Here is a 12,574-nt window from a genome sequence, read left to right on the forward strand (position 1 = left end):
GTTGTCAAAGGTAGGTGCAGCACTAAAGGGGCCTATCCCAGGACCTGTCCTCTTTGGCATTTGCTTCAATTACCTGGAGGGGTCTCATAACATTTGCAGAGGACATGGAATTGGACAGTCCAGTTAACATGCTGTAGGGCAGAGCTGCTGTCCACTGGGACCCAAAGAGGCTGGAGGAATGGGCCAACAGGAACATTATGAAATTCAGAAAGAATAAACGCAAAGTCCTAACTCCTAGTTGTCTCATCTCTGTCCTTGAAGGCTTTTGAAACCTGACTGGACAAATCTCTTAACAAAGGGGTCTGTATTCAGAGCTAAAACTTGTTTTGGGCAGGAGGCTGGAGTGGAGGTGTCTTCACATCCCTTCCAACATGAGTGGTTCTGTGGTTGCTTGGTAGGATCAAATAATCTTATGCTGTTAAACTTGTTTTAAGAAGTTACTACCCCTGTGCTGACTATTGTCATCCATCAGCCAGAATCCCTACAGCTGGAATGCAGCTGGCTCATGTTCATGTTCCTAGACCATTGCAAAACTAATCCCTTTTACCTCATATTGCAACAGACTACAAATGCATACGCAGCTAATTGCTGTGTGTCAGTTGAAAGGGCAGTCCCTTCTGGTTGAGGGCATGCTCAGGGCTTTCAGCTTGCTGGGTTCCTTGCCTACCACCATGTGTTCTCAGCCATGGTTCACCTGCAGGATCAGTGCAAGCTGAGTTATTATCACTGCATTACCTGCATCACCATAACGTGCACAAATTCTGGTGAGGGGCCAGCAAAAACACCAAGAAAAAGAAAGCTCTTGCTCCAAAGCAGTGTCTGACTGCATGAGTGGGTGCTAGAAGCACCGTGCAGAAGAAAGAGCCCAGGGATCCAGCCAGGCAATGGTCTACAAGTAATTTCTTAAATTCCAACCTGTATTCCTTCGACAGTCGAAGCACACTGCATCTGGCTAGTGCTTGCTGCGTGTCTGTGACCATATACAGACATTATAGACACCTACACTAGTCCTTTCCTGTGAAAGGAAAGTGTTTTGCAATGGTCTACTCTTGGGTTTTGGAAAACAGAGACATATAATACAAATCTCAGGCAATTCATTTAAAAGTCTGTACTTGTAACTAACCACGGCTAAACTTGCTGGTTTCACTTATTTGTTTGTACTTGGGATTTCAGATAGTCTGAGGCCATGGCCAGTTATATAGGTGCACCATATCTCTGTTGCACAAATAAATCAAACTAAAGCAGCCCAGTTCTTGTAGACTGACATTAGGATAAGTATATCTTAAGAAAGTTCTTATTCAGACTTGGCTTCAGGCAATAAAACGTCATAGATGTATAACTCCAGTGAGTGAAATTTCTAGGGAGCAAATTAGGCTAAAAACATCTTCTAGAGACAGCTAGAAAGGAATCAGACACCACCCAAAAATAAGGCAAGTTATGCAGTAAATGTTTCATTTATTGGATTTCTTCCATTACTATTAGGGTTAAAAGATGGGTTGTCAATAAAAATGGTATATTTATGGAGGGCTCTGTATTTCAGAAGCCTATTTCTTGTCATTCACTCCTATAGTGCTTGATATCACCTCATGATAAAGTGTGAATAATCCCTGCATGAATGCATATTTCTACCCATTAACGATTTTATTATTTGACAGAATTATCTCTAACAAAAGCAAGTGGTACAGCCGTGGTTGAGGTGCTAAAAGGGAGGGATGTTCCTACTGAGCAATAGGCATGACTTGGGAAGCAGAGCATGGATTGAGAGACATTATGCTGTGTTATGAGCATGAAAAACAATGCATGCAGGTTTTTTTTAACTAATTTCCCAATGTTTCTCCATCAAATGAAGATAGAAAGTCCTCCTTAATCAAATAGCACACAGTGACCTGGTCAGTATGTGTGCCATTTAAAGCCACAGAGAAATCTGGCAGTAGCACCATGATCTGGCTGTTTGTTGATATTTTCCCCTTTGATAGGTTTCTTGAATTTTCACATGTGCTTGTTTCAGTCAATGCAAATGACTGCAGACAGGAGCCATGGTTTCTGTGTTTTCATGCTGTCATCTTGTCTGCCCTAGAAAAAAATTTCTCTTCTTTGCTAGCTCTGGAAGAGCCAGTACGGGTAAGACACTAGGCAGATGTGTTTGCTTCCAGATATTGGAACCTTTTCAATATTGGTTCTTTTTTTTTTTTTGATATTCAGAGTAGATTTAATGATCCAAGATTATTTGTAAACATGCAGATTCCTTTGAGCTGTAGACTCAAATCCCAGCCTGGTCAACCAAAGTCCTTTTATCTTCCAAAATAAATAATTTGAATTTTACACATTGCAATCTACATCGAGACCTCTTGGAGAAGACCATGAAAACACATGACTCACCCAAATATGTAAACATCAGCCAGGAGATCCAGCTGGCACTTAGCAGGCCATATTTCTCCAAAAAAGGCTTGGGCCTTTGGTGAGACATTAAAGATTCCAGAACATTTTTCATAAAACAGTGAATTTCCTTGGCTGCCCCATGTCAGCCTCTTTGCTGTTCAGCTCATTGCAGTGAGCTGTGTGGTGACCCTCACTCACTTTTGCACTGCTGCTGTTCTGCTGCAGGAGTCTTGGCACCAAACTGTTGAGCCAAAGTGTGAGATGGTGACACTGCTGTCGGTCATCAAACCCCACAGCTCAGCACTTGGTATAATTGTACCCAGTGGTGAGGGTTACAAAAGCTTGGAGAAAGGCACTTCCACTTCTTCATCTGTGCTAGAGCTTAGCCTTGGCAAGAAAGACAACATCTCTTGAATGTGGAGCACCTGCCTTTGTCTCTTCAGCTGTCACTTAAAATTGGGTATTCAAACAAGAAATCGTGTTTTGTGCTGTGGGCTAGCTTGACTTTTTTTTTTTTTTTTTTTTTTTTTTTTTTTTTTTTTTTTTTTTTTAATATTGTGTTTCTTTCATTGTTAAGCCCTATACTTTTTTTAAATCCAAGGCATCATCTGAGAACCTACTACTCAACAGCTGCTATTGACCCCTGGAGAGCTCTCACTTCCCTGACTGTGAAACAAATTGCTACACAAGGAGAAATGAAAGAAATCAGATGCACAAGCTATCCAAAGTGACTAGTACTACCTTAATTAAACCTTGTTGGTTTAGCAACCATCTATAATCCTTGGACTTCACAACCACACTAGCTCTAGGCTGCAGTTTGTAAACAAACTGCAAGTTTGCAAAAGGAAGAACATGATGAAAACTGGAAAGCAGCTTCCTGGCCCTTCACAGAACTCCTCTTAATACACCACGGAGGCAAAACTCCAGCTGCAAAAAGGTGCCCAGGAAACACCTTCACAGCTGGGGCACAGACCCTCACCCTTCCAGAGCCATTGCACACCCAGGGCCACCACTGAGCTCCCTTGGAGCAGCATTTACTCATGTGAGTAACATTACTCACACCTTCACAAATCATCTGTCAGTGATGTGACTCAGGCGTGTGAGTCTCTACAGAATCAGACCCTCCTTCTGCAACCAGCTCTGGGCAACAACTCCCTCTGTCCTGCACAATAACTTTGGATGGTGCCACCAAGCAGTTAGCAACTACACTGGGAAGTAAAAGCACGCTTGTTTAAAGAAAAATACATAGCACATTGTAAAAAGATCTTAGAAAAACAAAACAAAATTGTGCGACTGCTTTTGTTCATTTGGATCAAATTATAACACATGGCCCTGCAAAATAAATAGGAGTCTGTCACATTTGTATTTCTAATCTCATATTGTTCTGGGATATAAAGGCATTTAAAAATCAAAAAGCAAACAAAAATGGAGAATATTTGTTAAGGTGTCACTCTGCAAGGCACTAGTTTGCAGAGACAGTAAGTACATAATCAGGGGCAAATGGGGAGTGTACATGCCCACAGACAGTTATTTAGTACAATTTCTGAAAGTAAAAAGCAAGTTAGTCAAAAGACCATTGGCAAAAGAAACTGTTCAATGCATTTGTACATTGAGTTAACAGTGAAGTATTTCATTAGTCATGTTTTTACTTGGTGTCTTAAAATAATCCCTTTTCTGTCTCCATATTCCCACTTAGACATTGTTCACAGACTTATTTATTTATGAAGTCTGAAGGTTAGTCCCTACCTGCTGAGACTAATTAGCCCTGTTCTTTGTGTCCTATGCAATCCTGTCTGATTAAATGTACACATTTGTTTTACTTCTTTTCATGCTTCCTTTCACTCTACTTCTGCTTTACTGATTAATATTAAAGTTGTAAGTTGCAGTGATTTTTTTATTTCTATTTTGTCTGCATCTTTCCCTTTAGTATGCAAATTTCTATGTGAACTTTTTAATGCCTGAGAATTCGTGTTAGCCTTGTCGATCTCTGTATTATTATTTTTATTATTCTTTTTATAGAAGACAGTTTAGCTGAAACCCCCAAACTCTAAATATTGCATGACAAATTGGCTTTGTTTTGGAAACCCTATGTGCTGAATGACCCTTAGCATGAGCAGCAGGTTAGATTTCTGGAGGAATGTTTGGATTATTTAGTACAGCCTGTCCCTTGCTTTCAAACACCATTTCCATTAGGCAATTTACTAATTCCCATTGAAATTACTGTCTTCCCCCGCCCCCCTCCCCACTCCCCTCCTTTTGTTCCTTGCCCATGTTAAAGTTTCCAATTGACTCGTCCATTGTTACAATTTGTCACTGCTGGAAGATCAATTTGTTTTCCCCTTCCCCTGGCCACGTTAGACCGGGGAGCAGATGCCGTTTCTCGCATCCGCGGGTCTCTGCTCCCCGTTTCGCAGCGGCGCGGGCAGAGCCGCGGCCGGAGCCGCCGCGGGGACCCCGCGGGGACCCCGGCCCGCACCCCGACCCCCCTTCTCTTTCATTCCCCCCAGCAGCGTGATGTTTACGCCACCACAACTTTCCACTTCTGAAGTCTGGGAGTCCTTGATTCTCCGTCCTGCCATGCTAATTAACTTCTTAGCAGTCACATTCCTTTTCCTTCTCTCTCTCTCTTTCTCTTTTTTTTTTTTTTTTTTCACATCAAGGACCAGAAAACATTATGCCTTACTATAAGATAATTTGGAAATATCTGATCTTCAGCGAGTGATCTCACACATTTTCATCCTGCGTGTTATAACTATAATAAATGCAAGGACCAAGTGCTGTTGAAAAAAAAAAAAAAAAAAAAAAAAAAAAGGCTTTTACTATATTCTGGTGTTTATTATGATTGGAGTTTCTTACCTCCAACGAGTGGCATGAAAAATGTTAACGGTTTAAAAAAAGCACCCACCGCACCACCCTGCCGTCACATGTACCCAAATAATAAGGGCACACAAACACCCTTCGGGAGAACCCGGGCTGCGGGGGGATGACATGTTTATTAATGTCCAGAATGTAAAAGTTGGCGCTCCCGCAACGCGGAGTCAGGGACACCCGTTCGAGTGCTTTTCCTCTCGCTCCCCCCGTCCCGCAGCTCTGAGCTTGGGCGTAAAAAAAAAAAAAGAAAATTCATTTTTCTTTTTTTTTTTTTGGACAAGCTCCCCTCCCCTCCCCTCCTTTTGCGTCCCGGCCCCCCCAGCGGCGCCCCCGCCCCCGCTGCCCTCCCCTCGCGCTCCCGCTCCCATGCCAAAAAGGATCATTGTTAGTTTCCTACTTCCCCACCCTCCTCCTCCTCCTCCTCCCCCTCCCGCGCCCCAGACCTGTTTATTTATGCAGACGTCACCGGGGAGCCCCCGCCCTCTCCTGCATCTCATTAAGTGCCTGGTGTGTTTCTCGCTCCCTGTCAATAATCCCGGATCCCAGACTTCTCCGTTCCTCCGGATTTCGATCCCCCTTTTTCTATCTGTCAATCAGCGCCGCCTTTGAACTGAAAAGCTCTCAGTCCAACTTCAACTCACTCAAACCCGAGCGGCACAGGCTCCCCATATCCGCGGCGACTGCCCCCCCGTCACAGCTGACTTCTGGGCTTGGTTTGTTGCATTATTTTTTTTTTTTTAACCCCCCTCCCCCCCCGCTGCTCCCCCCTCCCCACGGTTTATATATTTTTTATTATTATTAATTTTTCCGCGAGTGCGTGCGCGGGTGTGCGTGTGCGCGCAGTGCACGCCGAGCAGCTCCCGGGAAGAAAGAAAGAGAAAATCCCGAAGAAGGAAAGGAAGAAGCCTAAAGTCACTGGTGCAAAGGAGCAAAGAAGAGACATTTCCCTCCCCTCCTCCTCCCTCTTTTCCCCTCCCCAGGAGGAAAGAGAAGGGGAAAAAAAGAAACTTTCACCTTGGACTCTTCTTTTTTTGGTGCAAACTTTCCCCCCCCCTCTTCTTTTTCCTTTTTCCCCCCCATTCCCCTCCTTTTTTTTTTTTTTTCTTTTGTTTTTCCCCTTCCCCTTTTTGCAAAATTGCTGCTGGTGGGGTGAAGCAGGAGGAAAATGCCGCAGCTGAACGGCGGTGGAGGGGACGACCTGGGCGCCAACGATGAACTGATCTCTTTCAAAGACGAAGGGGAGCAGGAGGAAAAGATCTCCGAGAACTCCTCGGCGGAGAGGGATTTAGCTGATGTCAAGTCGTCTCTCGTCAATGAATCAGAAACGAATCAAAACAGCTCCTCAGACTCGGAGGTACGGGGGAAGCCCCCCGCGGGGCCGTTTCGGGGAGCGGGCGGGCGGGCGGGGGCCGCGCTGTGCCCGGGGCCGGGGCCGGGGGCGCCGCGCCGGGTCCCGCTCCCGCCGGCGCCCAACTTTCTCCGCGGCACCAACTTGTAACGATGCCTTCTGTTTTGTTCTGTTTGTTTCCCCGTCCACCTCCTTCCCCGCACCTCTCCCTTCTTTTTCGCCTTTCATTCCTCCTCTTCTCCCTTCTCCCCCCCTCTATCCCCCCAAAAAAACATCCTCCCCATCCCAACCACCCCGTTCCCCAACTGCCCCACGCCGATCCCCGGCTCGCTCCCAGGCGGAGCGGCGGCCCCCGCCTCGGTCCGAAACTTTCAGAGATAAATCCCGGGAAAGTTTAGAGGAAGGTGAGTACGCGGGCCCGGCCGGCACCGCCGCCCGCCCCGCACCGCCGCCCCTCCGCCGGGCGCCCGGCTCCTCTTTTGGGGACACTTGCTAAAAAAACTTTTCCTTCTCCCCCTCTCCTCCCTTCTCTTGCCCCTGTTGCCCCTTCCTTCCCCGCTCCCGCTCGTGTCTCCCCGCCATGTTAGCTGCGAAGAGGCAAGATGGAGGGTTGTTTAAGGGCCCACCATACCCGGGTTATCCCTTTATAATGATCCCCGACCTCAGCAGCCCGTATCTGCCCAATGGATCGCTCTCTCCGACGGCGAGAACGGTAAGTGCCGTTTTTTCTCCCCCTCTCTTTCCTCCCCCCGCTCCCTGCCCGGCTCCCGCCGCCGCGCTCCCGGTGCCGCTGCCCCGGCCCTGCCGCCGCCCCCTCCCCCGCGCCGCAAACTTTCCAAACTCCGCGGGCCGCGCCGGGAGGGGGTTTGTTTACACTTCGCCATGTTACTTTTTTTTTTTTTTTTTCCATTTTTCCCCTCTTTTATTTCTTTTTTTTGGCTTTTTCTTATTTGTTGTTATTATTATTTTTTTTTTTACTTTCAGTTTTGTGGGCAGTTTTTTTTTTGAGACCTTGCAACCTCCGCTGCGGGGGGTGGTGAAGAAAAAAAAGCAAACAAATTCCAAACAACACCTATTTCAGCCTCAAAACAAAACTGGAAACAAATTTTTAAAAACCCCAAGAAGTTTGGGGTTTTTTTTTTCTCCCTCCCCCTTTTCCCTTCTCTCCCGTTGTTGGGGAGGGGGGGTGTTTTCTCCGCTGCTCCAAACTCCTCGTTTTCCATGGAGATCCGTCGCCTCCTGCCCTCCTCCGCGGCGGCTGGGCCGGCTCCCCCTCCCCTTTCCTCCCCCTTAACCCTCTCCTGCCCTCGCCCGGCCCGGCCTGCGGGAGCGGCGGTTCCATTGTGCCCCTTGGGGTGCGGCGGGCTCGGCTCGGCTCGGCTCGGCTCGGAGCCCCGCCGCCGGGGCCGAGCGCCGCTGCCCTGCCCGCCGGGCCGGCCCGGGGCCGGGCGGGAGCGGCCCCGTCCCGCTGCGGAGCGGGGGGAGCGCGCTCGGGACGCCGGGCTCAGTCCGGAAACAACTCGCCTCGCTTGGCTCTGGCAGCAGCAGCAGCAGCGCAAAAAATAATCAGACAAGTCGAGCAAAATTCCTCTTGGAAGTATGCTGGCAGGAAAGCAATTTGCTGAAAGCGTCCGGTTTTTTTGTTGTTGCTTTTTTTGCTTTTTTTTAAATTTTTTTTTTCCGCCCCTAACTCGGGGTTCACTGGTGTGCCTGCAGCTAGGGCGAGGTTTAGCCCGGATCCCAGAAAGTTTGGGGGTCTGCTGGTGGGTTTGTAGTCCCAGCTGTTTTCCCGCTTCTAGTGTCACCCACGGTGTGCTCTGCTCTGACATCAGATTTCTCAAGTGTCACCTTTTCTTTCCTTTTTAAAAGAGTTTAAAAAAAAAAAATTCGTTTTGAATGGTTAAATCCGCTGGGACTTCCAAACACCACTGATTGCTACCGATGGCTTTAGCATTGCTGGTTTGTTTCTTTTGGGTGTTTCTGAGTCTGAAGCGTTCCCACCATCACCATGTGTGTTTATACACTTTTTTTTTTTTTTCCTTGTGGTAACACGAGATAGCAATTTACAATAATAGATCTACTGTTGGGTAGATGTTGAAGCCGTACTAATGACTGAGGGCTTGGACAACTTCAGTATATCAGATCTACAAGTGTTTTAAAGCATTAAAATATTAAACATCGGGTCAGTCTTGTTTTCACTTAGTAAAACGTCAGTAGATACAGATTAGTAAATGTAGAGTGACAAGGAGGTTGTGAGGAAGGTTTTCTGACTTTGCATATGTTTAGGGCTGTGGCAGAGTTTTATTTTGGAAGCTTGTGAGGCTCTTTTTGCGAGGAGGTGATTTCTGGGACAGTAGCAGAGGGGTGACTGCAGTTTGCAATTGTAATGATGGGGAGGGGAATTCAGGGGCTGAATGCATTATGTTTTTTCTTTTGAATATGGTCACCCACATGTATATGGATGATGGTGATAAATTCCAAATTCCATAAGTACCAGAATCCAGATGGCAAAACAATCTTTGTTCTAAATCACTTTGTTACGAATTGTGAAGCTTTGTATTCCCTTTTTTTTTTTTTTTCATTCTCTCGTTTTTTACCTTCAATGCATTCCACCGTTCCAAGTGCAGACTAATAGGAAGCACACCTCTGCTGCCTTTTTCTAAAAGCATTTTTCTTACAAGAGCTCCAGCTCTTTTTTTCCTCGTTACATTTATTACAGATCCCTTTTCCCTTAGCTTGTGGGGATAGGATCCTTCAGCAGTTAGCTCTCCTGGAGCATTCCTCCCCCACCGGTAAAAAAGGCCTCCATAGGAATGTTGGTCCGTGTGAATTAAAGGTGCTGTACAAAAGCTTACAGGTTGGTTTATTGTTGGTATAGCAGGTGGCCTGCTTGTGTTATCAGATGAATTCTGAAAGGATATTTCCACACTCAATAGGCAATTTTCTTATTTCCACATGCAGGCTCCAGCAACCTTCTCCTGTCTTCTTAACCTTATTCTTTCACATTCCGTATGCTTGTTTGTTTGCCTGCCACTTAATTATAGCCAGGAAAAATTAAAGTTGTTTATTTAGGCCTGAGAGCAGAATATTATAAAGATTCAGCGGGATAGCTGTTGTCTGTCACACACTATTTTTAGGTGGATTCTAGTTCTCTGCTGTACCAGCTTTCAATTCCAGATGAACTAGATCTTTCTCTCTCCTGTTTGATTTTATTTTATTTTTAAATACGCGTTGGAAAGGTATAGATGGTTCTGCATAATTACGAATTTTATTTTTATTTATGTAGTTTCTCCTGGAGCCATATTTGTTAAGTGTCAGAGCATGCAAGGTAAAGAGGTGATGCAGATACGTAGCAAAATTGTTTTTCTTTTCCTTTTGCTGTTGTACAATCTTAAGTCTGTGGGTGTGGTTTTTTTGTTGTGGTTTTTTTTTTTCCTGGATTTTTTTTTTTTTTGTTGCTTTATTTGGGGGTGTAGTGGCATTATTGTGCTTTTGAAATGTACCTGTAATTGACTGTTCAAGAGCAAACTTGTGGGCAGCAATTTCTCCTTTGCTGCTTCAGGAATGTGAAGAATTATGAAGTATCATAAAATCTGCTCGTGAGGAGTAACCTTTTCTCAAGGATAATGCTTTAAATACTGCGAACTCTTTATCAAGATTGATAGGAATAATTTTGTTTTTAAAAATCAAGGATTTTTTGCATACTGATCTTGCTATTGATAGAATACTGTGGTGTGCTTTTGAGAATGGATGTTATTAAGTAGAGGTCTAGTCAAATAGTAATGAAGTGATGCATCTGAGAGCACCAGTTCCATCCCTGCACTGGGAGAGGGGCTGGGGTTGGCTGCATGATGTGGATAATGAAGGAGACTCTTTTCCTTTCAGAGTTGGAAAACGTAGAGGTGGTGTAGTTGATTTTTAGCTTAAATTTGGAGCTTGGTTGATGCTCTTGGTGAGCAAACAGATGCAGTGTGATGTGAGAAAGCCCTGCTGGTGGATGCTCTTCTTTTTGCTAGTGCTGTTGCATCTTCCTTTCCTCTAAGTTGTTGCTGACTGAGTGAGGCTGTAGGGGCAAGCTGATGTTTGGCCCTGAAGTTTGGGAGTTGGGAATAGCTGTGGTGGAGAGCAGCCCCATATCCTTGATTTTTATTTTTTTTTTTCTTTTATGTTTAGGAAGAAACATTTTTTATTAATTGCCTTGAAAAATTGATGTTTTTCTTTATCTACTGAATCAAACAATGTAATCCTTCCTAATACAAAAGCTTTAGACCCTGGGGTGTGAAGGGTTAATGGTGGTCCTTTTTTTTTTTTCCCCTCCCTCCAATTGTTTTGACAACACTTTTCAAAGTGTGACATTCCAAGCCCTTGCAATACAATGTAATATTACTGTAATTACACAGGTCATTACATTTTAAATAGAGAACAATAAAATGCTTATCGCCCTGAAAAAGAACAGGTGTTCTTGCCCTTCTTTGGTATTTATGCTAATTGTTTTTCATCTCCTTCAGAAATATTTATGGCTGGAGTGTTAAGGTTTCAGTCTCGATGTGACAATATTAATTCTTTACTAATCTTTATGGTTGAGGTTTAATGTCTGCAGTATGGATTATAGTATTAATGTCCACCAACTAGTTTAATAATGTAGATACAACTTAATATGTCAGCACTTTGGTACTTTATGATACAGAGCTATTCAGTGGAGAGTGAATTATTCACTTTGTTTAAAAAAAAAAAAGAATGGACATGCTTTTAATAAAGTTTCTGGAATTGTGTAAAAACCAGCTGTTAAATAAGAATTGATGATCCTGTGGTGTAAATCAAATGGAACCTCCATAAAGAAACTTTCCTTGTGCTTAATTAGGTAGATTGCTGAATCACTCTGCTATAGCATTAGCATAGCTGGTGTACAGTGGCAGACTGTGTTTGTTAACTTATTTGCAGTAAAGAAGCTGATTTATTTTTAATGCTATGCCTTTTTTCTTTCTTTCTTATTGTTTTCCTTTTCTTTTTCTTTCTCCTTTTTCTTTTTTTTTTTTTTTTTCTTTTTCCTTGGTAAGAATTTATTCTGAAGCAAATGCTGCATTTCTTACTTCGTCAGTTTCTCTTCAGGGGGCTATGAAAATTAGTTAGAGAAAAGTTTCATGTTTCTGGGACCTTGCAAAACAATATAATGCAGTACTGTTACTCGAGTGTACAGGATAATTGCAGGACTGCACTTCATTAAAAATAATATTTGCTTTGGAAATCGAACAATTTTAATAGGTGCACCAGTGGCTGATCTGTAGTGAAAAAAAAAATACAGTAGATGCCTTTCCAGGTTTTTTGAATGCATTCATACAAGGACTGTGGATGTTGAATTGGGTGGTGTGGTTTATTTTTTCCCTTCTTCCCCTTCATTTTTTGTTCAAGCAAGTATGTGCTGATTTGTCAGCTGAAGATGGAGGGGGAAAGGAATATGTTGCAGCTTTCACTGGTGCTTGTAAACCAGAATGTAGGTAAAAATGTTTTAAATTTGTCAAGACTTTCATGAGTGGGCCCCAAAATCAGATAAAAAATGTGGTGTAGAGAAAAAGGACAGCTGCAGATTTTTTGTGTGGACGTGTGTTTCTGTACCATGACTAAAAACTCTAAGGACCTTTTCCCAGCTGTCTGGGAGTTATGTGGAAGTTGGATTATTGGCAGTTAAGCATGAGACAACCTGGATTTAGCAAATGCTCTCCTACACAGGAAGCAGATGACATTATCCTGGGGGAAGGGAGGAGATCCTTCTGCAGGCACAGCCTGGGGGGAGACGCCTGCTCCCCCCAGCCTCAGAGCAGCCAAAAACGGGGGCTGGCCATAGGCAGGAGAATAGAGCAGCGGCAGGGTTGTCAGTTTGGGGTTTTTCAGGGCTTTTTTTGTGAAATCAGACTCTTTCCTTGCACACTGGGGCTGTTGTGAGAAGTTTTGCTTTGGAGGGAGCTGAGAGGTTTTGGG

General features: G+C 44.3%; 1 protein-coding gene across 14 annotated transcripts in view; it reads left to right on the top strand.

Moving 5' to 3' along the window:
• Window positions 1-5,699: 5,699 nt before the first annotated feature.
• TCF7L2 (transcription factor 7 like 2) overlaps window positions 5,700-12,574 on the top strand; it is a 173,464-nt gene continuing 166,589 nt past the window's right edge. For 7 of the 14 annotated variants that reach the window (XM_079311939.1, XM_079311935.1, XM_079311932.1 and 4 more), the window contains exons 1-3: window positions 5,991-6,604; window positions 6,936-7,002; window positions 7,186-7,310. In XM_079311939.1, the coding sequence (XP_079168065.1) occupies window positions 6,416-6,604; window positions 6,936-7,002; window positions 7,186-7,310 (381 nt within the window). In that variant the 5' untranslated portion in view covers window positions 5,991-6,415. Of the gene's footprint in view, window positions 5,964-5,989; window positions 6,605-6,935; window positions 7,003-7,185; window positions 7,311-12,574 lie in introns of those variants that run through there. The other 7 variants (XM_079311933.1, XM_079311936.1, XM_079311937.1 and 4 more) reach the window with 3 other exon arrangements.

Source organism: Erithacus rubecula (genome assembly GCF_903797595.1).
Source record: "Erithacus rubecula genome assembly, chromosome: 9".
In the NCBI taxonomy this organism is placed as follows: domain Eukaryota; kingdom Metazoa; phylum Chordata; class Aves; order Passeriformes; family Muscicapidae; genus Erithacus; species Erithacus rubecula.